Raw genomic sequence first — 24,860 nt, 5'->3', positions numbered from 1 at the left:
CGCATCAGGGGCTGTCACAGCCTCGGGAGCACCGTCCCAGGCAGGTGCCCCGTGGCAGCCTCATTGCTCCCTAGCGGGGCCTTGCCTTGGCCACTCAGTGTTCTTTTCAGCACCTTGATGCTGTTCCAGCTGCGTGAGCCCCCACCCCCCGCTACACTGAATAAACAAACCCTGAGTTCTAGAATTCTCTAGAACACTGGAGGTGCCCTGCCAGTGCCTGCCGCCACATCCCAGCAGGAGGCCCGCGGTGGCCAAGCTCCAGCTTGCCATGGCGTGTGGGCCAGGAGATCTTCAGGACCTCCCATTGTCATTTTCTCCTGGCAGATTTGGGAATTCCCTCTTTGTAGAAGGTAGGGCTTTGGGGACATGGGACAGGAGCAGGAGTGGTCTGTGTCCACTCCTTGTGCCTGATGGGTACGTCTTCACCGGACTTCATGGTGTGCGAAGCCTGGGGACCCGGATGGTGTCGAGGCTGTGCCAGGATGTGCCAGGGTGAACACAAGGGAAGAGCCTTATTAAAAACGGGGGGGGGCAAGCTGACACCCACAGAGCAGCCGAGTTTGTTTGCGAGGCACTCCCTGGGAGGGCCAGGGCCTGCGGTGGCCGTGTGCTGTGCGGGTGACTGCCGACCCTCTGTGAGGTGCTCTTCAGCTGGCTCACGTCCCAATGCCCTGGGAGGTGGGCTTCAGCAATACCCCACATCACCATCAGAAGCCAGAGGACATACGTGCCTTGTGGAGCCAGGATCCAATACCAGGTCTCAGTAGACCCTTTGGGGGTGAAAAGTTTGGGGCCCCGGGTGACAGAAGGCCTCTGGGCAACCCCATGTATTCTTGTGGGGCAGTCCCCACTTGGGTCACCTGCCCAGTGCGTGCAGCAGTGGCTGCTGGTGACGGCTGCAGGGGGTGGCCCCTCGGCCTACACGGTCTGCTGCGGACGGGGCTCTGAGGGTTGCTTCGCCACCTGAGAGTCTGCACAGGGCTGGCCTGGCCCCTTCTCTGTCTTCTTCCTCAGAGCCCTGGTTCTGGGGCTGCGGTCAGACCAACGTGTCCTGCAGGGTGGTGAGTGGGAAGATAGTGGACGTGGGCAAGTGGCCCTGGCAGGTGAGCATCCTGTTCCTGGGCGTGTACGTCTGCAGTGGCTCCCTCATCCACCACCAGTGGGTCCTCACGGCTGCACACTGCTTACAGAGGTCAGTTGGGGGGGCAGCTAGCCCCAGGGGCTTTGCTTACTGGCCTGGGGGTCCTGGTGAACCTGGGGAAGCACCTTCCTGCTAGTGACCCACTGCCTACCCGTGGCCCCGCAGGTCCATGGAGCCTAGTCAGTACTCCGTGATGGTGGGGGTCCAGCACCTGCCAGAAAATGGCACTCAGCTCCTGCTCTCTCACATTGTGATTCACGAGAATTTCAAGAACTTCATGTCCAATGACATTGCCCTCCTGAAGCTCAAGGACCCCGTTGCCTGGTCGCCCCTCGTCCAGCCTGTCTGCCTACCTGGCACCAAACTCGCTCTCTCTAAGGGGACCTTGTGCTGGATGATCGTGTGGGGACGCCCTGGTGTACTAGGTGTGTGGAGGCGGGCGGGCACCTGCATCTTCGGAACGCAGCTCCACCCCTCGCTCCCTCCGCCGGCACACATGCCCTGAGCCCTGCCCTTGCTGCACGCCCCCGACCTCTGTCAGTGGGAAGACACACAAGGTGCTGTTGTGTAGCAGACAAACTTGACCTTTGTGGACCTCAGCTCCCAAAGTTACATCCCATGCCAAGCTGTCGCCTTGCAGCATGGTAGAAAATTACCCCTAGTAATGGGTTTCCCTGTCTGCAAGGGGCAGGAGGGCCCCGTCTGGGGGTGGGGGGCACTGAGGCATTGGGCAGCCGGACACCGATTACCTGGAGACACCAATAATTTCTGGAGATCTGCTGCCTGTTGGTATCACTCTGGGGTCCTAGAATCTAGGAGACTTTGTGGAGGGTGGCACACGCTGGGCTCCAGGGTCTTGTCCCCTTGTCAGGCAGCCACAGAGCAGTGACCAGCCCTTCACCCTCATGGACCCTGAGTTCCTGGGGCAATCTCTCCTTGACCTCATTTTTGTGCCTGGACATCACCTGCTTAAGCCCCTTGAGAGACGTTTGCTTAGTCTCATTAATGAGCCTGGACTTTATCCAAAGTCAGGCCTTGGGCCGGGCCTTTATAAGTCACCACCCAGGAAATGGCCCCGTGCTCCCCATCAGGGAGCGTGGGCCACCCCAAGGTAGAGTTGTGCCACACTGTTGAAGGGGTGCCGAGGCAGGACTTCTCCCTCTCTAGTGTCCCCGAAGTCCCCCTACAGCCTCCAGGAGGTGGCCGTCAGGATCATCAACAACAGGGAGTGCAATGAGCGGTACCAGTTCCTCTTCCTGAAGGACCAGAAGATGTCCGTCGGGAAGGACATGCTGTGTGCCAGCTCAGAGCTGGGCGTAGACTCCTGTCAGGTGCGGAGTGAGGGGCGCGGGGCCGGGAGGGGCGGTGCCTGCTTTTTATAGGGCACTGGGGGAGGGAGCGCAAGTCTGCTCTTCCCAGGGCTCAGCTCCCTGGGCTGTGAACCTGGGCGAAAGCACCCTCTGCTCCTGTCTACAGTAAGTGACAGTCACAGTGGCACTGCTCCCCAGGTCATTCGCACACGTCTGCACAGCAGTCAGTCACCTGCCTGGGCCTGAGCCCGTGCTGGCAGAGCCCGTTTTGCATAAATGGCCTTGTTCAGTAAACATGCTTCTGCCTCTTGCATACACTCAGCACGGTCCACTCAGCATGGTCCACGCAGCATGGTCCACACTTCACAGTCCACTCAGCACGGTCCACACTGCACGGTCCACTCAACACGGTCCACTCAGTCTTCCTGCTCTGTCTGTGCCCTTCCCCAGTGAGGCTGGGCTTCGTCTTCGGGTGTGTTGAGGACGGAAGGCGCCCTCTTTGCTAAGTCACAGAACTAAGACTGCTTCATGTGATGCATAAATGCACTGCATTCTGGAACATTTGAAGTAAATTATCTATTCCTTGAAGTCTGGGCGGAAGCTGCCGATGAAATCGCACAGGCCTGTCCCCCTCTGAGAGGTGGTTCCTGGGCAATGTTTCAGGCTGCCCGTGCTGACCGGACGTGCGGGTTTGCACTTTCTTAGAAGTCATCCACTTCACCCAGAATTCAAACCCGTACAGGGGAAGTTCGAAACAGTCTTCAGATTCTGAGAAACGCGTTTTCTCTGGATGAGGCTCTTGTCTCTTTTCTCCTCAAAACACACATTGTGTGCATTTTCCTTCTCTTTTCCTTCTCTTACAAGGTGCTCACCTCTTCTGTTGTTTTTAAGAAGAAGCCACGAGTTTCTTTTCTTAGGCCGATGACTTTTCTGCTTCCCAGCGCATGCGCAGCTTCCTCTCGCATTATGAGTTCCTTTTCAAGTGACTTGAGCTGACTGTGCAGTGATGAAAAATTGATGATAATAAATAATTTACTCTCTCCTTTGATCTTAAAAGTATTTAGACCAGGGCTCCTCTCGTGTAATTCAGGCCCACATCCCACGGGCTTTGGGGTACGGTGTGTTCTTACCTTTCTACACCCTAACTGCGGACTTTAATTTTGTTTTTACTTTAACATTTTGAGAGTTAATATTTTTTTCCTGTGAAGCAGCGGTTCACATTTTGTTATTGGGTCCCGGTTTTATTTTCCTTTGATGAGAGAATGTCCACAAAAAAGCATCTCTCTCGCTCCACGCCACCCCCACCCTGCCTCTGAGTTCTCAGGGCTCCCTCAGTCCCGCCACCCACCTCCCTCAGGGAGACGCCCCCAACACTGTCATCGCTAGCTGGATCTCCCCCTCATCTCACATTTTTTCCTCCCTACAAAAGGCTCCTACTCCAATCTGTTTAATACATGTCTTTAAGGATGCTTATGTCTCTGAGAAATCCACACTGTGGGAAGCAAGTGCGGAGAACTGATATTACATTGATTTCGGTTGACTGGCCCCAGGACAGTGGTACATTAGGACATTCACGTAGGTCTTCTTTTATGTTTTTAGGTCTGGTTTTGTCATCTTTCCCCTTGAGTGTCTTAGGCGCTCTCACGAGATTCTGTCCCGTAAGTCTTGGTTTGCGTTATCTTAAAAAATCTGTATCATCTGTGCCTCTATCTACAGAAAGAGGACTGTTTTTCTGGTTCTTCTAAGTTATTACTCTCCAACGATACAGAAGAGCATAAATAAAGTGTTTAAAAGATCATAAACCCACCATCAGCAGAAAAAATAGCCATCACCTTTTCTTTAGTTTTGCCTTTTGACAGAGCTACGCTGTGGCGAGCACTGTTCTTATCCTTGCACCTCTTCTCACAGAAAGAGGAGGGTCTGGACTGCATTTCAAACTGCCCAGTCTGCCAGCAGGATTGCAGGAAAGCAAACAGTCAAGGGCACCACCTTATATAAAGGGAGGGGCTGGCACGTTCCCGAGCCTGGGCCCCAGCGCCGCACTCCCATGTTCTAGAGCCGGTTCCTAGCCAGCTCGCATTGTCAGGGTTTGGGTGAGCACAGCTCATGCTCAGGCTATGGCCTGGGAAGGGACAAGTTCCTCCAGGGGCTGCGGCTGGACCCTCCTGCTCCTTCCCTCCCTTATGGCGCCCTCCCACCCCACCCACAGACTAACTCCGGCAGCTCCATGGTCTGCCAGTTGAACAAGACCTGGATTCAGGTGGGGGTGGAGAGCTGGAGCTTCAGCTGCAAGCAGCGCAGCTTCCCCGACATGTACACCAGCACCGCCCACTTCACCCAGTGGATCCAGAGGCAGATCTCCGACGTGAGGTTCATCAGCAGCGCCTACTCCGCCTTGCTGAGCCCGGTCTTCCGCACTGGCTACATCCTGCTGGTCGCCTTGGGCTCCCTGTGGCTCCTGTGAGCGCTGTGTCCAGGCAGCCATTCTGGGGGCCGTTTCTTCCTCCCTCCACCTGCAGGAGAAGCGGAGACTGGCAGTGCTGTGCGGGGACGATGGGGCAGAGTGCCCTTGGGGGAGGCTCCCAGAGCCGCTGGTTTTTCAGTTGTTCAATGAAGAGGCTTTTGTACTTTGTTGCCGCTGAAGTCATTGACTGACTTCTTGAGTCTGTCTGGGACACTACAGAGATGGCCCCACTCACAGGACTCCGGGATCCGCCCCTGGGTCCCTGACCAACAGTTTCCCTCAGGAATTCCTGGGAGGGTTGGCCTCTCCCCAAGACACAGAGACCCCACCTGCACTTGGGGCCTCTCCCGACCGCTCATATTCCCCTAAGGGTCTACAGAACCTAACCAGTTTCTCTTCCTTCCTGGCAGGGATGGGTGTTGACACGGGTGGGGAAGGCAAGGCAGAGCGCGCACTTGAGTGAGCTGCATGAAGTGACTGCCCCCGAGCCCCCGAGCTGCCTCAGTGACCTCCATCAGATGCTGGAGAGCAAGGACAGGCTGGCCCAAGCCTGCCAGACTGAGATGTCAGAGTCCTGCCTGTGTGTGTGTGTGGAGGGAGTGTGGGGGTCCCTCAGACCCGGTGGGCCTCAGGTTCAGAGCAGGCAGCTACCCTTGCCCTGTGGGCCTCAGAGAGGTAGTGAGTGAGGTTTGCTGTCTTCTCAGACAGGAGCGCTGAATGGCTCGCCCAGTGTCTCCCAAGACAGCAGGCCCTGGCAAAAGTTAGACGGTCCTGGTGTGGTTGAACTTTGACCTTATCTTTTATTAGGCTAGAATTTTCCCACAGCTTGGAAGCAAAGGTTCTCATAGGCTCTCTCCCACACTGCTTTCTAACTGTATTACCCATCTATGCCACTGAGCCATCACATGGGTCCCCAAATTCCAACACACACAGCGGCCTTCTGCTCCCAGGAGGGCCTGATGATCATTGCCACTCTTTCTCTGGGAACAGAAGCCTCACCTGTGCCCCTGTCCCTGAGCGGGTGGGTTTGTCAGGGAAGGGCCTTTGCTGAATGGAGGTTGGATTGGGGAGGGCAGTGCGCTGCTTAAAATTATGTAATCTTTTAAAAAATTATGTATTTACTTATTGATTTATTTTTAGAGAGGGGGAAGGGAGGGAGAAAGAGAGAAACATTGATGTGCGAAAGAAACATCAGTCGGTTGCCTCTTGCAGGTTCCAGAACCAAACCGCAGCCCAGACATGGGCCCTGACTGGGAATCGAACTGGCCACCTTTCCCTTTGCTGGATGATGCCCAACCAACTGAGCCACACCGGTCAGGGCAAAATTGTGCAGTCTTTAAAGATCTTTACTAAAAACTTTTCAATCTGCTTAATTTCAGTAACTAGGGGTTGGGCCATCTCAGCAGGGGAGGGATGGAGGCACGAAACCAGCCCAGGGAAGTGGGCTGCAGGAGCCGGTGGGTACAGAAACTGGCGAGGTTAGTTGAGGGGCTCCGGAAAACTATTTGGCCAAGCGGTACCAGGAAATCAGGGGGCCCCAGGCAGGACCAGAAACCAGGCAACTGGCCCGCCTCCAGGTCTGGAAGGTATGATGGACAGTCACTAGGGGGCGCTCTTATGGGCGGAACCCCGGAAGCCGGAGGCCGCAGGGGGGCGCCGCGTACACCAGGACCAGGGACGCCGGGACCCACCACACACCAGGAGCCGTCGTGAGCGGCCAGTGCAGGGGCGCCATCGCAAGAGGAATTCCGGGGCAGGCGCAGTTGCTGCATCCCCCGGGATGGAGCCCTGGTGCAAGACATCTGCGCCCTCCCTGGCCCAGGCTGGCCTGCTGCTGCTGCTGCTGCTACTGCTCAGGGCGGAGGGTGAGTCTGCCCTCCCCCTCCCCTTCCTCACTCCACTGTCCACTTCTGACCGTCTCTGCACCCTTCCACAGGTTGCTTGGGCACAGGCGAAGCTCTGGGGGCAGGGTCCACGGCTGTTTCCCGCGATTCTGGCGCCCCCTGTGTCGCTAGTGCCACCTGTCCCTCAGGTAGGCCTCGCCTCCCTCGGCAGGCCGCTACCACTCCCACTCCGTTGCCCGCCTTGACCCTGCCGACCACGACCCTGCTGACCACGACCCTGCCGACCACAACCCTGCCGACCGCGACTCTGCCGACCGCGACCCTGCCAACCACGGAGAACCCTGTTTCTCAAGTCATTCCACTCAGTGAGTACTATGGACTCACTCCATCAGGGAGGGGTCTTGGAGAAGTCTTCCGAACCTTTGATCCTGGGGGACAAGTGTTGAGTGAGTGAGCATCGGGATGGGCCAGGCCTCCCATCTGGTGAGGCAGAAGGCTCCCAGACACGGATTGTGGGGGTGGGGCGGTCTCCAGTGTAGCTTCCAGGGAACCTCCCTGTGGGTGTCCTGGGCACACACGCCAGCGTTGTCTTGAGCAGTGGCTTTCAAGCGTGTGGAACTGAGACCCATAGGGAAATAACTCCTTGTCCTGGAACTCAGTTCACAAGATTGAACCTCCACCCCGGCCTCACATGCAGGACGCAGCAGCGCTCTGCCAGTATGCTCCTGGATTAGCATTTGCAGATGCTGCTCGTGGCCCACCTACCCTGGTTTCGCAAGCCACTGCTCCGTCTGGAACACACCTGGGAGTGGGGCTTCCGTGGTGTTGGCTGTGTGCATTTGCAGTTCAAAATCCTTTCCAAAGAGTCTGCACCCACTGACACCTCTCCAGGAGAGTGGGTGGTCTGGACAAGAGTCTCCACAGCCACCTGGCCCAGCAGGCCCGTGGAGTGGGAGGAGCCTCACTGTGATTCAGGCCCGCCCTCCCTGATGGGGCTCCGTGTTGGTTGTGGCTGCGGGCTGTGCTCCCGGGGCTGTGTCTGTTCATGCACATGGCTGGTTTTCCTCTCTGGTCATCTGCCTCTCTCCCTCTGAATCACTGGAGGGGGCTCTGGAAGAGGGAGAGGGGTCCGCCTTGACTGAAGCAGGGGGCCAGGTGAAAACACGGTTGAGTGTGTGAAGGGTCTGGCCAGGACTAAGGGGCCAGTGGGAATGCTCTGGGGCCCGAACAGTGGGGACAGGGAGAGGGACACCTGGGGAGCACTGAGGCCATTCTGAGGTCAGATACCCCCGTGCACATGGGGACAGATGGCACTGTTTTGTGGTGACCAGTGGAACGGAGAGGCATTGGACAGTGTCCGGCCAGAGGCCGGAGAGGTGGAGGATCGCGCTGAGGGCAGGGGAAGGGAAGGTGCCATGGCATGAGGCTGGAAGGTCCGCTCCCTCATCAAGCTCTCCTCTTCCTCCTCAGCCTGTGGTATGTCCCAGGAGCAGGACCCCACCCTCAGGGACCCAGAGGCTGTGGCTCGGCGGTGGCCGTGGATGGTCAGCGTGCGGGCCAATGGCACACACATCTGTGCAGGCACCCTCATTGCCTCCCAGTGGGTGCTGACCGTGGCCCACTGTCTGACGCCGTGAGTCGGGGCCTGGGTGGGCTGGTGGAGAGGCATTTGGAGTCACACGGGGCCCAGTCTTCCCTCCAGCTGGCCCTTCAGGGGCAGCTGTGCCCTTGGCAGAGCCCCGCAGTCCTAGCCCAGCCTCACCCCAGCTCCAAGCAGGTGGGGGCTGAGTTCTACAGATTCTTTCCTGGGAGCAGGAGCTTGTGCCCCTCCCCTGGTCCCTTGGTCCTATGCAGTCTTCCAGACAGGAAGTAGGGCTTGGAAGCCATTGTCCGGGCCTCCTCCCTTCTGTCCAGAGAGAGAAGGGCCTAATTCTTTCATTCCAGACCCTTTGCTTCACTTGCACATTCCTTCCTTCATTCAACCAACAGCCTTTGATACTCCTTGGAAGCCAGGCCCTGGCCTGGGCCCTGGGGGGCAGAGAGGGGACAGGTCACTTCTCTCAGGTTGCTGGACAGACACACAGGAAAAGAGATGTTTGGTGCGGGGGGGGCGGGGCAGAGAGAAGGCACGCTCACCTTCTGGTGCCAGGGGAGTGACCTGAGGCCATCTCTGCTGCCCTGAGGGCTGACTGGGGGGCAGAAGTGGTCCAAGCCTAACGTTGACACCGAGACTCCGGGGGCATGCTGGGAGAGAGAACCAGAGGGCAAGGCCTGGGCTGACTGCATGGGGCCCCATCACTTACGGGGCCCAGCATGGGGCCACTAGACAGAATCCAAAGTTTGGGACCAGAGAAAGCCGGGTCCACTTCCCGCCTCCCTCACTTCCTGGCTGTGTAGTTTTGAGCTGGTCACTGGGCTTCTCTGAGCCTCGGTTTCCCCCTCCATAAAGACGAAGGGTGGTTCTGAGCACACGGCCACACTGTGCGCAGGGCCCTGACCCACCCGCTGTGAGGAGAGGCTCTGGGCTTGCAGCCAGTGGGCGGCCTGCCTGGATCTTCCCAGAGGGCAGCAGTGGGGTGGAGGCCGGGCGGGTGCCTGGAGCTGATGGCGGACTCCCTCGGTGGTTCCCCCAGGAAAGGTGTTAACTACTCAGTACGCGTGGGCAGCCCCGAGATGGACCAGGTGGCTCAGACCACGGCCGACGTCCCCGTGCGCCAGGTCCTCGTGAACAAGCGCTTCCGGGCCCGGCGCCTGTGGTCCTGGATCGGCCAGGCCCACAACATTGCCCTCCTGCAGCTGCAGCAAGCCCTCACATTCAGCAAGTACGTCTGGCCCATCTGCCTGCCCGAGATAGAGCACGAGGTGAAGACCCACTCCCTCTGCACTGTGACGGGCTGGGGGCTCCCGAAGGTGAACGGTGAGTCGCAGCCTCCCTGACCTGGGGCGGGGGGGGGGGTGCGGGAAAGCGCCTGGGCACCGGCTGGGGTCTGCAGGGACAGGCGTGTCTGAGTGTCAGAGATATTGTTCCCACCAGCCCCCTGCCCTGCCCTTCCTTTTCGGCTCTCGTACCCAGCGTCTCCTTCCCCTGGAGGGTTTCAGTGGCGAGCGTGCCGTGGTCATTCAGGCCTTTGGGGACAGAGACTGATCTCGGTGAACACTGGGGCCCAGGCCAAGGCTTGGAAACAGGACATCCTTGGGGCAGAAGGGGCTCCGAGGAAGCGTGTGCTGTCCGCGCTGTCCCGGGGTGGCCGTGGCTCAAAGCAGGTCCTCTGAAGTGAGAGGGGCGGGGTTCTGTATCTGTGTAAAGCTCCCCAGAGGAGCTCCCCATGGTCCTCAATGGACCAGGGACAGTCTATATCCAGAGGCTGGGAGTCACTCTGGGAGCCCCCCCGAGGTCCTCAGTCCCATGTCATCCCAAGTGAGGAGCAAGGCCCAGGGAGTGTTGTCCCAGGTCAGCTGAGGGTCCACTTCCTCACAAGCCCCAGGAACATCGACTCCCTTCTAGGACCCTGATCCTTTCCCACCAGGAAGCTGCCCTTCCCTGTAGCTTCCCGTGGCCAACCACAGGGCACCAGCCCAGAGGAGGGGCGTGGCCTCTGGTCTCTCCTGTCACAGACTGTCTGGGGAATGGCTTGGAACAGCTGGAGGCCTCCTTTTTCCCCACTCAGGCTAGGGGCAGAGAGGGGAGGAGGGGAGGGGGTGACCAGTGCCGGGGACCCAGGAAGGGGTGTCTGGCAAGCTCAGTGGGGAGAGAGGCCTGTGAGGAGGGTTGCAGAAAAGGAGGGATTTGGGCCAGGAGTTGGGGAGCTTGGCAGGCACTCGGAGTGGAAGGCAAGGCCAAGCTGAGATGCTGAGGCAGAATGGGCTCTGTAGGAAGTGAGGCCCAGCCAGGCCGGGTGGTGGGCAGCCTGCCCCAAGGTCTCTATCTCCAGGGATGCTTGGGAAAAGCTGGCTGGCGTGGCAGGTGGGCTGAGCCTGGAGAGACCTCCAGGGCTTCTGTGTGGCAGGTAGAAGAGGCTGGAGGAGTGGCGAGGAGCAAAGGGAGGTCGGTGACGAGGCCGGCAGCAGTGGGCAGCAGCGGGGCCACCGAGCCTGAGCAGGGCCCCTGTCCCACAGGCAAGTGGCCCCAGTCCCGGACCATTCAGGAAAAGGAAGTCACCATCCTGAGCAGCCAACAGTGTGACAGCTTCTACCACAAGTTCTCCAAAATCCCTTTGGTGATTCGGATCATCAATACCCAGATGCTGTGTGCGGAAGACGCTGACCGGGAACACTTCTGCTACGTGAGCCCGGCGCCTCCACGCGCGGACTTCCGTGGCACCTGGCCAGGACTGGGCAGGGGGTGTCGGGGAGGAGGGGGAGGAGGGGACAAGCGGGGTGATGAAGCAGGTGGACGGGGAAGAGAAGGGGGTGGGGGAAAGAGATGGGGGTCTGGGGGGAGAGGGGGCAGTGTGATGGTGGAAGGTGGAGGAGGCTGGGTTAGACAAGGGGGGATGGAGGACTGGCACCAGAGAGAAGGACGGACGATGAAGCCCTCTGCAGAGGGTCTCCTGGGTCCCTTTCAGCCACGTGATGCTCGGGGACTGTGGGGAAGATCCAGTGTGGGGGCACCGGCTGCCCCTGAGCTGGGTCCCGGCTCCCTCAGGCCACCTCTAGCCTCCCTGACCCTCTCGCCCCTCCCACAGGAGATAAGCGGGGAGCCCCTGGTCTGTCCTATGGAGAACACGTGGTACTTGGTGGGAATGGTGAGCTGGGGCCCAGGCTGCGGTAAGAAGGAGGCCCCGCCCATCTACCTGCGAATCTCCGCCTACAAATACTGGATCTGGGAACGCATGAGTGGGCAGGCTCTGCCCGCCCCATCAGGGGCCCTGCTCCTGGCACTGCCGCTGCCCCTCAGCCTCCTGGCCGCCCGCTGACGTGCTCGGCTGTCCCTGGGGGTCCCCCTCAGCCTCCGTACCCAAAATGCTATAGGTGCCACTCTCCCATCCCCACAAGGCAGGGCAGGGGCTAGATGCTCAATTAAACAGTTCTCTTCCCCACGCCTCCTCCTCCTTGGGCCTCGAAGGCCCCTCACTCCCTGGGCCCGCTCCAGAGGGAGACGACCGAAACAGATGGGGCGGGGTGGGGGGGGCTCCAGCACTGCGAAGTGCCAAGGCTCAGGGTCGCCTCTGTCCTGAGGCTGGGGGAGGCTCCTGCAGAAGGTGGAGGGAGCGTGTGTGCAGGGATGACATAGAGGCTGGGTGACACTGTCCGGGCCAAAGATGGTGCTGCCAGAACACAGCGTGAGGCTGGGAGAGGGCGTCACTCTGCGTGGGCCAGGGAGCTGAGTGTGTTCTTTCCGGAACACTCTAGTAGGAGTGGGGTTCTGCTCGACTTTAGCCCGTCTCCTGGCCAGTGGCTAGAACATGCCCTGTCACTGCCTTGAAGCACCATAGTGGACTCACCTTCCAGTGCCACCCTCTCCCTGGAGACTGGGGCAGGTGCCCACTGCGGTCAGAAACTATTCCCACCATCAGCAGCCCTGCCTGTCCATAAGGGGCTACGGGGGCCCAGGTCAGAGGTCAGAGTACCTGGGCCTGGACCCCCCAGGCTTTATCAGCTGCTCCTCTCACTTCAAGTGGCTCCTGCCCCTCTGGTCGTCTGCTGCCCAGCCACACAGGAGGGCTCTGGTCTGTAGGGACAGAATGACCTTTGCCACAACCCTCTGTCCTCTCACTGCTCCTGGTCTGGGTTCAGGTTTGACTTTTGTGTGTCCCCAACACTAGGCTCAGGCCGCCAAAGGCCCATTGGAAGCCAAAGAGAGACGGGGAGCGGAGGGGAAAGCCGGCTGCTCCCCCCACCCCAAGGCCCTGCCTCGGCTGTGCCCAACTGGCGGGGGCTGCCCCTCTGCCTCTTGGTCATGGTGTCTCCCTCCAGCTTGCCCTAATTCGGGCTTGGAGAAAAGTCAGGAGAAAAGTCAGAAAAGTCAGGCTTTGGATGGCCTCCGGAACCTATTAGCAGCAGCTGCATCAGCCCTCACAGGTGTGCTCCAGGATGCGGTGTCTTGAGGGGTCACTCCCGGTCATGCGGGTATGAAAAGGCACTGAGCTTATTTACAAACGTGTGGGGGTGCAGGGCAGCGGGGCCTTTTCTAGCAGCTCCCCTGGCTCTGAAACCTCTGGTCTCCGCTTAGTCTCCAGGCCCGGGTGTGAAGGCCTCAGCTACTGCTCCCTGCCCCCTGGGAGCCCCTCTGTGCACCTCTCATCCCCGCGCGTCCAGTCTCCCGGGGCCCTTGCGCCTCCCTGTCAGCAGCGTGCCCTTTAGGCACTGCCGTTGAGAATGCTTCATAGAAGAACGAGCCGCCTCCACCCCTCGCTGCCTACTTCGATGACCCTGCTGGGCCCTTACCCCTTCTGCCACAGCTGAGCAGAGACTGGATCCCCAAGCAGCCCAAGGGCCGCCCCCACCCCCACTGCTCAGCTATTCCCTGGATTCCTAAGACGGGGCCCAGGTGCCAGCTTTCTTCCCTTCTCCCCCTGGCCTGCTGGCCTTGGCCTTCTGTGCCTGTGACTGCCCCCTCACCCAGCAGCCCCAGCCCCTCATGTTGGCTTCCCAGCAGCCTCAGCTCCATAACAACGTGTAAAGTAAGTGCATGCCATCGCCAGGAGCTTGGCTGGGCTGGGGGTGCTCCTGCTTCTGGCCACCTCTGCTCTCCCCACCAGGCTCGGGCCAGACCCCTCGGCCCCAGGACTGCTGTCTAGTCGAGTCTGAGAACCTCCTGCTGCTGTGCATCCAGTTCGCGTGCCTTTCCTGAAGCGAACCCACCTCCCTTCCCCCCTTTAGAGCCACGAGGGGCTGATGCAGAAACTGCTGTTTCTGGCCAAAGGGTGGGACGGAGCCATGTCTCGGGGCAGGGGTAAGGGGGAGGCTGCTCTGGACCTGCAGAGGGACGGTGACCGCAGACCAACTTTGCTGCACGGCCACGAGGATGGTGTGAAAGCAGTGGAGTCCGGGCTGGGAGGCAGGACACCCGCAATCTTGTCCCTGCCCGATTGGCCAAAAGGACGCGGCATGGGCCTCGGCAACTCCCTCTGAGCAGAGAGAGGATGTTCTACAGCCTTGCGGTCTGTGGATAAGCTCGTAGTCCAAGACACCTGGACCCGGGCCAGGATGCAAGCCCAGGCCTGCCAGCCCCAGCTGCCGTCCCCAGGAAGCTGTCCTCCTTTCTATCCTTTCTTGGCTTCGTTCTTCTCGTCCTCCTCTACCTTGATGGCCACTGTGTCCACGCTGTCCTTTTTCTTCTTCTTCTTCTTATCACCTGTGGGGCAGAGAGACGTGTGGCCGGAATGAGTGAGCAAGCTAAGGCTCACACCACGGTCTCCCATGCCCAAGCCCCCACTTCCGTCTTTCTTTCATACCTTTCCCTGCTGCACAACACCTCCTGTTTTACCTGCCTCCCTCCGACCAACTACTGTCCCCTGGTGTCCTGGCCTGCTCACCTCCAGGGACTTCTGTGAGCTCATCGAGGGGTGGCACTGTCTCCAGCTTGTCAGTGTACATCTTGGCTGCCTTTCGCTGCAGGTACCGGGCCTCGATCTCCTTGCGGGTCCGCGGCACGCGGCAGTTGAAAACACAGCACAGAGTGATAACTGGAGGGGCACAGAGGCGGCTTGGCCAGGGCCGGGGCTCAGACACCCAGCCAGGTCCCCAGACTCCAGGCGCGGCTCCTCATCTGGCTGGGGGCGTCTCACCTAAGAGGCTGGGCCTGGAACCTCTGCCTCATGACGAAACCCCAGTGGTCTCCAGGATTTTAAAGCTCTCTCCTGAGCAGGGCTGGCTTCGTGCACTCACAGAGCACCCCACTCTCAGAAGGGCCTGGTGCTTGGGTGAATGCTCTGCTCTCACTGTTTTGAAATTCTGAATCATTTTTGAACAGGGGTCTCACATTTTCATTTGGCACTGGCCCTGTCACTGATCCTGAACCCTTGGGACAGAATTCCCGGGGAGCCGGGCAGACGGCTGCGCTGTGACTCAAGCCACTGCTTCCTGGAGGCACCCTGTGCCTCCAACCTAGGCCTGTGGGCTCCGTGTGCATCCTAGTTTGTCCTCCCCAGTCCCCTAAGGGCAGAGCCAGTGTGGCCTCAGACCCCGGGGGAGGCAGCTGCGCCCTCCTCAGCCCCCTGGAGGCCCAGCCGGGGCTCTGCCTCCTGTGACAGTGAAGGCTCAGACCTGCCCTGGGGCGTTCACCTCGGACAGTTATTCCAAAAGTGGTTTTCCTGCCGAGGGCGGCTGCGCCCACACTGGCTGGGCCAGGGCGTGGAGTTGGCTGGTCCAGTGAGGGAGGTGGCAGGGCAGGGGAGGGCTGCCAGGACCTGGTTGGACTGAGTTTATTTTTCTGAGCCCCACGCCCCAACTCAGAGTCTGACCACCTTGACCCCAGCCTCAGGAGAGGGGATGGAGCTACTTCCTATTATAAATCAGATGACCAGACATGACTTTTTGGCAGACTCCTGGGGACAGGAAGGCCAGGCAGGATAAGCCGGGCATATTTTGGGGAAGGTGGGTCAGACCTTCGTGGCCTGGGCTGGGGCACCATCTGGAGGCGTCTTGTGCAACGTTGGCCACATATTACGGTCCCACTGAGTTTTACCCAGACTCAACATGAAAGAAAAAAAAATGAATGAATGGATGGAGAGGGCAATAGCATCCGGGGTTGCTCTGGGGAGGGGCTGCATCAGCCCCAACAGCAGGTCTGAGGGGACTCTGCCATCTGCAGGGAGACCTGAGCAGATGGCAGGCCTTTCTGAGCCAAAGCCCTGGGTCCTGGTCTTCTCCAGACCCCAGTGTGTGTGCCTGATGCCCAAGGTTGCTCTCCTAACCCAACCCCACTGGCTCCAGCCGCGTCTTCCAGCCACCCATGGGGCACCTCTGCGGGACCATGCAGGCTCGGGAGCTCTCCACAAGGACTGCTTCCAGACCCAGCAGGCCTGGGTTTCCGGGGAGTCCCAGGGGCAGCCCCTGGAGGCCGGACCAGGGCTCAAACTTGGCCCTCTCTCCAGGCAGCGTCTTGGACTGAGTTCCAGGGCCAGGCAGGGGCTTGGATACAAGGCCTCAGGCTGAGGAGACCCTCAGAAGCACCCCACCCAGTCCCAGCCCCTCTTCACATAGGCCTGGCTGTGATGCACCTGTAGCACTCGCGCCTCCCAGGCCCGAGCAGACCAGGGAACAGGAAAGCTGTCTTCTCCCCAGGAGATGGGCTGTGCCATCCCCACTCCCTTGGGCCCTGCGTGCAGGCGACCAGGGCTGCTCTGCGGCTCAGGGGCTTTTGGGACCGTCCTTACCCTTTCTGTGAGATGTGGTGAGGAGCTGGGGTCAGTCTGTGTGGCTGAAGTCCCGGTGCCGCTTTGGGCTCCGGCACCTCCACCACGTGGGGCTGAGCAGGGCCCTGGAGAGGCCATTGTGTGTTCTGTGCCCCACCGTGCCCTCACCCCCGCTCCCCGGGGTGTCCCGGAGCTGCCCCCACCCTCACACCCTAGACTGCTCTCGTGGCCCAGCAAGATAGATGCTGCCCCTGCCCTGCCTGCTGGTTCAGGGAGCCCCTCCATGGACACCGGAGCTGTGCCTGTCTGTCTGTGGGGCCCTGGCTAGGAGCACAGTGCAGCCTCCTGCTCAGATCCTGGTCCCACCTGGCGAGAAGCAGTGGCGGGGGTTAGGGGGGTGGACATTCTCTCACAGGGAGGGCACTTCTGGTGCTGAGAGAAGCACATGCAAACCAGGTGTCCTGTCACCCTTCGGGCCCTACATGTGCGGGGGGCCTTGGCCTTAGGGGACCTCATCCAGGACCACTCCGCTGGGACTTAAATGCCACTTTAGCCCCAACCTAGGGTGCCCTCTGTAACCATCCTGCAGGGCTTAGCTGAGACCTGTGCCCACGCATCCCTTCCGCCCGGGGTGCCTCTCCAGCAGCCCCCGGAAGCTCTACCCACGCTCCCCCACAGGCAGCTCCAGGACCCCTCCTCTCTGCAGCCTTTGTGGGGGCTGCTCCCCACTGCCTTTGGCCTGTAGGAAACTCCTCAGACTCAGTGCCATGGCAACCCCCCCCCCACCGCCAGCTGGCATCTCTCTGCCCTCTCCACCCATCTCCAGACCCTGGCCAGAGAAGGAGGACTGAAAGCAGGGTGCCCAGTCCCGGGGGAGAAGGGGGTCTTCTGCTTTTAATTGAGGTGGGTGTGAGTCATTCGGGGCAATGGTATTTGACAAGGCAGGGTTTGCAGCCTGGGAGACACATCTGCTGGGCATCTGGGGAGCCTCCGGGCTGAGCTGCGGCCAGGGTGGCCTTGCTGGGGGCCCTGGGTGTGGCCCTTTAAGCTGGCCGAATGGCAGGAAAAGCATCAGGAGGCTCGCTATAGGGAAAAATGACACGTCCTCGTCCTGGCTCCTGGAGTCCCCTGTAATTACCATAATTGCCATGTGGCTGCATCCCGGGCTGGGGAGAATACTTCAGGTCACCACCGGCCTGTCAGCCCTCCACAGGGACTTCGTGTGGAGCAGGAGGTGCCAGAAGCCACAGCAGGCCTCTTGCGGGTGCCTGGCCTGCTCACAGTGCCCGGAATTGCTGCCCTGAGCCCCTGGGGGTGGTGCTGGCGGCCGGGGTGCTGAGCTCTCACGGCATGTGTTGGGCGGCAGGGGGCAGCTACTCACTGATGGACAGCACGAAGAGCGAGAAGATGCCCACCACGTGCCACAGGCGCATGTCCCAGAACACCACCGTCTCCTTGGTCAATGGGGGCGGCTTGGGCTTGGGCGGAGCCGTGCTGGGCTGCGGATGGGGAGAGAGGGCAGTGAGCCAGGCAGAGGCTGGGGCAGGGCTGGGCTGAGAGAGACCCAGGTCTCAGCGAGGACTCAGTGCAAGCATCTCGGAATCTCTTAGAATCGTGACCAATGCCCTAGACCTTGGGGAGTCCCGATTTAAAGCAAGAGAAGGGAGCAGAGCCCCGTGGAGCAGGGACTGAGACTGCAAGGGTGGTTGGAGCTTGGGGAAACCAAGGGGACAGAAGGGAACAGCCTGTTCCCATCAGGTTCGAGGCCCCTTCAGGCAGCCTGTGGGTCTCTCCTCCTGCTGCAGTCGGGGCCCCCACAGGCAGATGGGGACTCAGGACCAAGGCCAGAGACGAGGCACAGCCCGTGCTGCTCTCTGGACTTTGCTCTCAGGTACCCTCAGTGCGGGGTGGGGTGTGGAGCTGCAATCCGGGCCTGAGACTCTGCCACCTGGCTAGGTCCCCCAGCAGGTGACCTCAACAGTTGTCCCTACCAGAGTCACTTCCTCTGACCAGAAGGCTAGCAGAATCTCTACGAGGCAGGGCCCGATAATTTGTTCACAGTACGGCAGCGACACCTGGAGGCCAAAAGGTGTAAGCATGGCTGGAGCAAATTCCGAGCAGAGCAGTGCCAGATACCTCTTGCCTTACCAGTGGGACCCAGTCCAGCCCTGGGGTGGGGTGAAGGGGTCTGATCAAGACTGGTCCCTGATCTGTGGGACTGACAGAGATATGACCTCTGTCACCAAGCTTGGCTGAGGTGGGAATTAGTGCTTAGGAGGAGAGAGGAACCTGGGCCATCTCTGCAACAGGTCCCCTAGTTAACCAGACTAGGAGTCTCTGGCTCTCGGGGAAGGAAAGGCAGCCCACAATCTGTCCTCTGGGCCACCTGCAAGGCCCGAGTACCTCCCACAGGCCAGGCACCTCATTGAATAAACACCCTTCAGCATGCGTTGGGGACGCTTGGAGATGATCGGTCCCGGGTAAAGGATCTTTGTGCCAGGATTGGTATGTGATTCCCGGCTCTTTTCACTTAACCAGGGTGAACTGGGTACCACATGTACGCAGGGTCAGGCACAGGTGTGGTGTAAGGTGCACATGGGGGGCAGGGCACAGGGTCAGGCACCATTCGTGGGTGTGGTCAGCAGGCATCGGTAGCATCAGGGCGGTGACAGGGGCTTGGGTAGAGGGTAACCAGTAGCAGGCTGGCATCTCCTTGCAGCAGGTACTGCTGGAGGTCTGAACTCTGGAGCCTGGAGCTCCCGGCCTCCCTCAGAGCCTCACAGCCTGAGGGGTGAAGCCTGGAGGGCTGGGGTGGGTGGTGCCCGGGACCCAGCCCTGCCCATCTTTCTGGAGCTTCCCTGGATGCCCTGGGCTCAGCCAGGCCCTGGCACAGGCTGTAGGATGATGGCAGGCAGATGGACCCCAGGTGCAATTTCCCTTAATGAGCTGGGAGAAGACGTGCTCCTGGGCGCTGGGGCAGAGTCCTTGGCTGAGAACTGACTCAGCCCCCACCCATCCCCAGGCCCTCCGGCACCCAGGCCAGCTCAGTTTCTTCACCTGAGGCCTCAGGGCAGCCAGTGAAGGGCCCAAATACATGCCATGGGGCTCAAGCCAGCCGGGCTCCCCTTACAGGGACACTGGAGCTGATATCTGACTCCAGCCCAGCCCTCTGATCACACACCGCGGTCAGCAGCAGCGTCAGGCTCACACTGGGCTACAGGGCTCTGTCCCTACCCATATACCCCAGCCTCTTCAGTTCAGGGCTGCGTCCCCTGAGACCCCCTGGATAAGGCTCTGTCCTTCCCCTCCCATCCTGTCTCCTTCACCTGACACTTCGGGGCTCTCCCGAGGGCCTCCCTGCTCTCTCTCTGCACTCTGCTTTTCTAAGCTCCATCCCTCACTCCTTCCTGGCCCTGACTCTTGGCCTCGCACTCCAGAATTCTGGGTCTGGCCTGCCTCTTTGACACTCCTTCCTGGCTCAGCAGCAACGGGGTACAGAGGGACCAGGGAGGCTCCAGGTGGCCCCCAGCCTGCCCCTCTCAGCCCTTCCTGGCCCCAGCCAGGCTCTCAGCCAGACACCCAGCCATCTTCCTCCCCACTTCCTGGGCACTCTCAGAGCTCCGCCCCCCGCCCCNTCCTCCCCCCCCCCCCCCCCCCCCCCCGAGTTCTTCCAACAACCTGCCCTTTTCTGATTTATTCTCTCCTGTCCAAACCAGGACTCACCACGATTCTCCCCTTCCAGAAACTTCTGCCAGCTCCCTGTTATCATCAGGACCAAGACAGAGCCTAAGGCCCTGAGTCCTGCCCTGCCTGCCCCTCCCCTGTGAGGCAGAACGCTCAGCAGGCAGCCCAACTCAACCTGTGACCGCTCCACAAAGGGTCTCCTGACCCCTGTGTCCAGCCTCCGGCTTGGGACGCTCCCACCTCCTTCCCCAGGCTGTGTTGGCCCCACTGGTCAGGGGACCCTGCAGAGTCTTTCAGGGCAGAAGCTGTTTCCCCAGCAGACATTATGACCAGGAACTGGGTACCCCTCCAGAGGGGTACCCAGACTAGAGGGCTATGTGCCCCTTTCCCCAAGTCCCACATCAGACCTGGGGACTAGAGGAGAGGTGCTGAGTGGCCCCATCAGCCTGGCGCCCCCTGCCCCCCCCAGTCAGACAGTTAAGGTCAGGTCAGGGTGAGTGTCCTCTATCAGATGCACGTCCTTGAAGTCAGGAGCGGCCCCCTCCCATCACACCAGGGCCCTCAGGTTCACTGCCGTCTCCCCACGGCCTGCAGGCGTTTGGGGCAGGTCACCTCATTAAGCCAGGTCTCCCAGGGCGAGAGGAAAGGAAAGGCCTCCCGGTGAGAAAGGCCCTCCACCCCATCCTCTGCCTGGACGGTGACGCCCCCCTGAGCCGCCCCCGCCCCTGCCCCCTCCAGGACTCACCTCCACCAGTTGCCCGGCGACCCCCGCGAGGCAGACCCCCAGCGCAGCGCCGCCCAGAGCCCAGAGGGGCCCCGCGCCCGGCCGCCGCCCGGCCACCATCTTCGCGCCGCCTGCTGTTCAGGGCCGCAGGTCCGGTAGCCCAGCGATGCTTGGAGGCCCGGCGACGGTCCCCAGGCCAGCTGGCGCTCGACGGTGGCGGTGTGGTCGCAGGCTGCGAGTGAGCATCATTTATTCATCGCTGGTGTCTGGTTGCGGTGCCGGTGCCGCCTGCCCCCACAGGGGAGCCGGGGAAGGGCCCGCCCGCTCCGGGAGGATCAGACTCCAGACCCTCCCCCCCACACCTGGACCGGCGAGAGCCCACCCTCCCTTCCCCACTGGGCCTCAGTTTCTCCATCTGGGGTAAAGGGAGGGGCTGGAATCTCTTGATCTAGGAGGCCCTTCCCATTTTGACGTTCTGAATTTCAAACACTGTACTGGACCTAGGTGGAGGGGGGCATGGCAGGCATGTTGCCATGGTGACAGGAGCTCAGGGATGTCCTGGGCTGGCTTCCTGCCCAGAGGCAGCTCTGGTCACCCTGGACACCAGAGCTGGGGTGGAGGATGGGGAGCAGGGGATAGCATGGGCAGAGCTGCCAGCTGTGGGTGCCGTGGAAGGTTCCTGAAGGAGCCGGTATCTGCAGCTAGCAGGACAGGGTAGGCTCCCCAGAAAAGTGGGCCCTGGCTGATCCTCAGCCTCTGCCAAAGCTGAGCCCTGACCCTGACCCTGACCTCACACTGAACCTGGCCCACATCCCACTGTGGTCCTGAACCCAGGGTGAGCCCTGACAACCCAGGGGTGCAGGGGAGGGGGGAGGGAGGCCCTGAGGGGCCTTGGGACCTGGAATGGACTGTGGCGGAAGAGTGGGCAGCCTGGGTGGGGGGACTCTTCTGCTTTATCTTCCTTCCTCTCCCCTCCCTCCCTCCCTCCCTCCCTCCCTTCCTCCTTTCCTTCCTTCCTTCCTCCCATTATTATTCATCGCCCCCACTGCCCATTGCTGGAGGAGCAGCTCAGGTGTTGAACCCCAGCAGGCTGGGGTGCTTTGGGCCTCCAGCCCACCCTCAGAACCAGGTACTCTACAGATCCAGAGGCTCTTGGGACTCTTGCTGGGAGGTGCCATAGACGACACTGTCAAACCTGTTACACGGGCTTTGAAGTCACACTTACCTATGGTCACAGACTGTCTTGAAAGTTTCAGTGCAGTTTGAAACTTTAACAACCTCAGAAGTATAAAGCTGCACATTTACAAGAAACACCATTCGACAGTTGCATTATTTAGTCGGCATTTGTCTTTGGCAAATGTCGACTAAAAAAAAGCTATCATCCAAAATTCACTAGTTTAGCAGAGAGAAAGTTTAAGTAATTAAACTTTGAAATTATGTTTCTTGTAAACCGGTAGCTTCATGTTATTACAACCTCTGAAGGTTTTGATGCTTCAATGCTTGGAACTAAGACTTCTGGGACACAATGCCTTTGACAGCTGGGAGTCCTCTGGGGGGCGACCTCACTGCTTGGAGCTTCAACTGTCACCTGCAAAACGGGTGAACGCATGGGGATATGACCCTGTAAAGAACCCCCCCCCCCCCCCGTTCTCAAACATCTGCATTACTTCCGGTTCTCCCCGCGTGAACACCGTGCCGGGAGGAGCATTCTGAAAGCTCAAGCCTTATTCATCTTTTTACTCCTCCCCACTATTCACTCATGACAAATTGAGGCCCAGAGAGGGCCTCAGGCCACTGAGGTCCTGCCTCAGGCCACTCAGGAACTGGGGCTTCAAACTTGTCCTCAGCCCCTAACCCCCAGCTCTGCCCACTGTCCGGTGCTGTTTCTACTTCTCATGAGGTTCCTCTGTCCCCTTGCACCCTGCCCCCAGTTGGGCCTATCAGGTTCGGGGTGGTGGAGCTCTGGACGCCCAGGCTCCCCAGCCTGGCTTCCCTAGAAGACAGTGTCCCCTCCATGAGTGGCAGCATGAGAGCAGGCCTGCAGAACCCTGCTCTGCCCCTGTGTGCTATTTTTAGCTCTTGTGGGTTTCCTGCAGGAACGCAGTCCAGCTTCTAGTGCCTCTGGGTCAGAAGCCACGAGTAGAGTCAGTCAGCAGGGGCAGGGGACACTGCAGAGAGTTCTCTCCTGGGGCCTGAAACCCCAGGGCTTAAGCTTTGCCTCTGAGGGAACAGGGAGGAGGAAGCAGACATTTCCCCCCAGTCAGAGTCAGGGTGGGCTTGGGGCATCTTGAACTCAGCCTGGACTGGGGGTGGGGTCTGGGCAGCCTGGGCATATGACGAGCGGCTGGAGCCTGCTGGGAGCTGGCAATCTCTGACCTTGCTGGCCCCACGCCCGGCTCGGAATAGCTCTGGGGCCGGGCCGGGCCTGGGTGGTACCTGCGTGTGCATGAGCGCCAGCCTGCGTCCCAAGGCATCTGTGTGCACAAGACTTCAAGTGCACTTGCCTATGTGTGTCTGGGGCTGAATCTCAGCGTGCATTTCGTGGAGCAGTGTGTAAGTCTGCGTCCATGTGGACGTGGACATGGTCTGCATACATGTGCCCGGATGTAGGGCTGCCCCTGACTGTGCAACACTGAGGCCCTGCCAGTGAATCCCATAGTAGATGGGTCTGTCTGGCACAAGTGAGTGCACACGCCACTACATTACTGTGGTATCGAACATGCAAGCAGAGGGTGTGGGGTTGGGGTGGGATTGCCATGTTGCAGGTGGCCCAGGGTAGGTGGACTCAGAGGAGCTTGTCATTTGGGCACTACCTGGGCCACTACAAATTACCTGGCCCCAAGCCAAGGATGAGCTGGGATAGAGGCTAGGCTGGTCATAACCCATTTGGCAGATAATAAAACTGGACTTGGCAATGCCCGTGAGGTCACCCAGTGAGTGGGGAGTGGGTGGGCGAAGACTGGCGCCCAGTCTTCCAATTCCCTTAGATGTGGCTAAACAGGAAGTCTGAGCTCTGGGGAGGAAGCCGCTGGGGCCCTTCCCTTCCCGCCTGAGTCCCGGGAGCACTGTCTTTCATTGGCTACAGGTACAGATGAGGAAACTGAGGCCCAGAGAGGGGAAGGGCTGTCACAGAGACACCCAGCACAGGATGAGATCCCTCCTGCTTAGGGCTCTGCTTACCCCATTGGTCACCAGTGGTGAGAACACAGGTTCCTGGATGACCTTGCTCTCTCCCCACGTGGCTCTCCAGCCCTTGGCCCTTCCTCCCAAGCCCGAAAGACCCCCTTGCCTGCCCACTCTCATGTGCCAGGGGACCCACAAACCTCCCAAGCCCCTGCCCATCTGCTAAGGAACCTGTGGAACTGGCCATGCACCCCCTCGACCAGGGTCTCTCTTCAGCCTGGGGGGATGAGACATGCCTGCCACCGCCTCAGACCTCGGCAGGGGTTGGTCTCCTCCTGCACTGCCTGCCTCTGGATGGCCCCTTTTGCCTCAGTGTCCCCAGTGGTGAAAGAGGCAGAGGTGGCCCAGTGTGTCTGGTCACCCCCTGGAAACTAAGAGCTACAGGAAGTGATGGGAAGCTGGCACAGCTGCCAAAGGGGGACCTGGGCGGACAGCAGGCTCCTTTGTTACAGGCATCAACCGAGGTCCCTCCCCTTCCCCCGAGGTCCTCGGAACTGGGCTTACGCCACCCTTTTCAAGGTCGCAGGCCCTGGTGCAGACAACCATTGGCTTCACACTCTACCAGGCCATGTCAAGACCCAGGAGTTGGGGGAGGAGGACTTCCCCAAGGTCACAGATAATAGTGAAGGCTGGCCATGGCCACTTGGATCAAGGGGTGGCGGGGCAGCCTCAGTTTACCCCACTCACGGCCACAGGTTTCACAAAACCCCTCTGTGACTCGGTGAGGTCAAGGTCATGGGCTGCAGCACCCTAGGCCAGCAGAGCATCAGGATGGGGAGGGGGCCGAGGGGGGACCGGGAAAGCCCTGTCAGGCATGGGGCGGAGTAGGGGGGGCTAGAAAACCGAGGCCCCTTCTGGCTCTACGAGGAGCCCTGGCCCCAGGAAGTGAGGCGGGCCTGGTCTTGAGTGGCTTGAGTGGCTTGAGTGACCATGTATTGGGGGGGGCAGAAGGGTCAAGTTCACCCCCTTCCTCTCCCTGCTCCCCACATTGGGTCCCAGGAGCTTTTGGACCAGAGGGAGACTTCAAGAGAGACCTAGGACGCGGGGCGGATGGACGCCGCCATCCCACCTCTTCCTAGGTGAGCCCCACACGCAGGCTGTTCCCGGGGGTGAGAGGAACTCCTGGGGGTGTGGCGAATTGGAAAGGGGGCGTGGCGAGGGCGTGGCGTGGAGGGCGTGGAGGGCGGTGGCGGCGGCGGCGGCGTGCGGGT

At 60.2% G+C, this 24,860-nt stretch overlaps 3 protein-coding genes across 3 annotated transcripts; 2 read left to right on the top strand and 1 right to left on the bottom strand.

The window, feature by feature from the left end:
- The first annotated feature begins 268 nt into the window (after nucleotides 1–268).
- Nucleotides 269–4,915, top strand: LOC118976147 (serine protease 46-like). The gene is made up of 6 exons (XM_037030472.1): nucleotides 269–350; nucleotides 1,015–1,192; nucleotides 1,307–1,557; nucleotides 2,233–2,252; nucleotides 2,320–2,472; nucleotides 4,661–4,915. The coding sequence occupies exons 1-6, from the start codon at nucleotides 269–271 to the stop codon at nucleotides 4,913–4,915; spliced, it is 939 nt and encodes a 312-aa protein (XP_036886367.1).
- Nucleotides 4,916–6,559: 1,644 nt separating this feature from the next.
- Nucleotides 6,560–11,716, top strand: PRSS50 (serine protease 50). Its single transcript, XM_037030471.1, has 6 exons — nucleotides 6,560–6,780; nucleotides 6,852–7,124; nucleotides 8,182–8,392; nucleotides 9,393–9,676; nucleotides 10,876–11,042; nucleotides 11,445–11,716. Exons 1-6 carry the CDS (start codon nucleotides 6,696–6,698, stop codon nucleotides 11,673–11,675), a joined length of 1,251 nt encoding a protein of 416 aa, XP_036886366.1. The 5' UTR covers nucleotides 6,560–6,695; the 3' UTR covers nucleotides 11,676–11,716.
- Nucleotides 11,717–13,616: 1,900 nt separating this feature from the next.
- Nucleotides 13,617–20,586, bottom strand: TMIE (transmembrane inner ear). The gene is made up of 4 exons (XM_037030470.1): nucleotides 20,488–20,586; nucleotides 17,440–17,557; nucleotides 14,238–14,387; nucleotides 13,617–14,056 (listed from the first exon to the last, which is right to left on the bottom strand). Exons 1-4 carry the CDS (start codon nucleotides 20,584–20,586, stop codon nucleotides 13,965–13,967), a joined length of 459 nt encoding a protein of 152 aa, XP_036886365.1. The 3' UTR covers nucleotides 13,617–13,964.
- Between the last annotated feature and the right edge of the window lie 4,274 nt (nucleotides 20,587–24,860).

This window comes from Sturnira hondurensis, unplaced genomic scaffold (genome assembly GCF_014824575.4).
Source record: "Sturnira hondurensis isolate 20B ecotype Veracruz unplaced genomic scaffold, ASM1482457v3 Scaffold0020787, whole genome shotgun sequence".
NCBI classification, from domain to species: domain Eukaryota; kingdom Metazoa; phylum Chordata; class Mammalia; order Chiroptera; family Phyllostomidae; genus Sturnira; species Sturnira hondurensis.
This window is presented reverse-complemented; position numbering and strand designations above follow the sequence as displayed.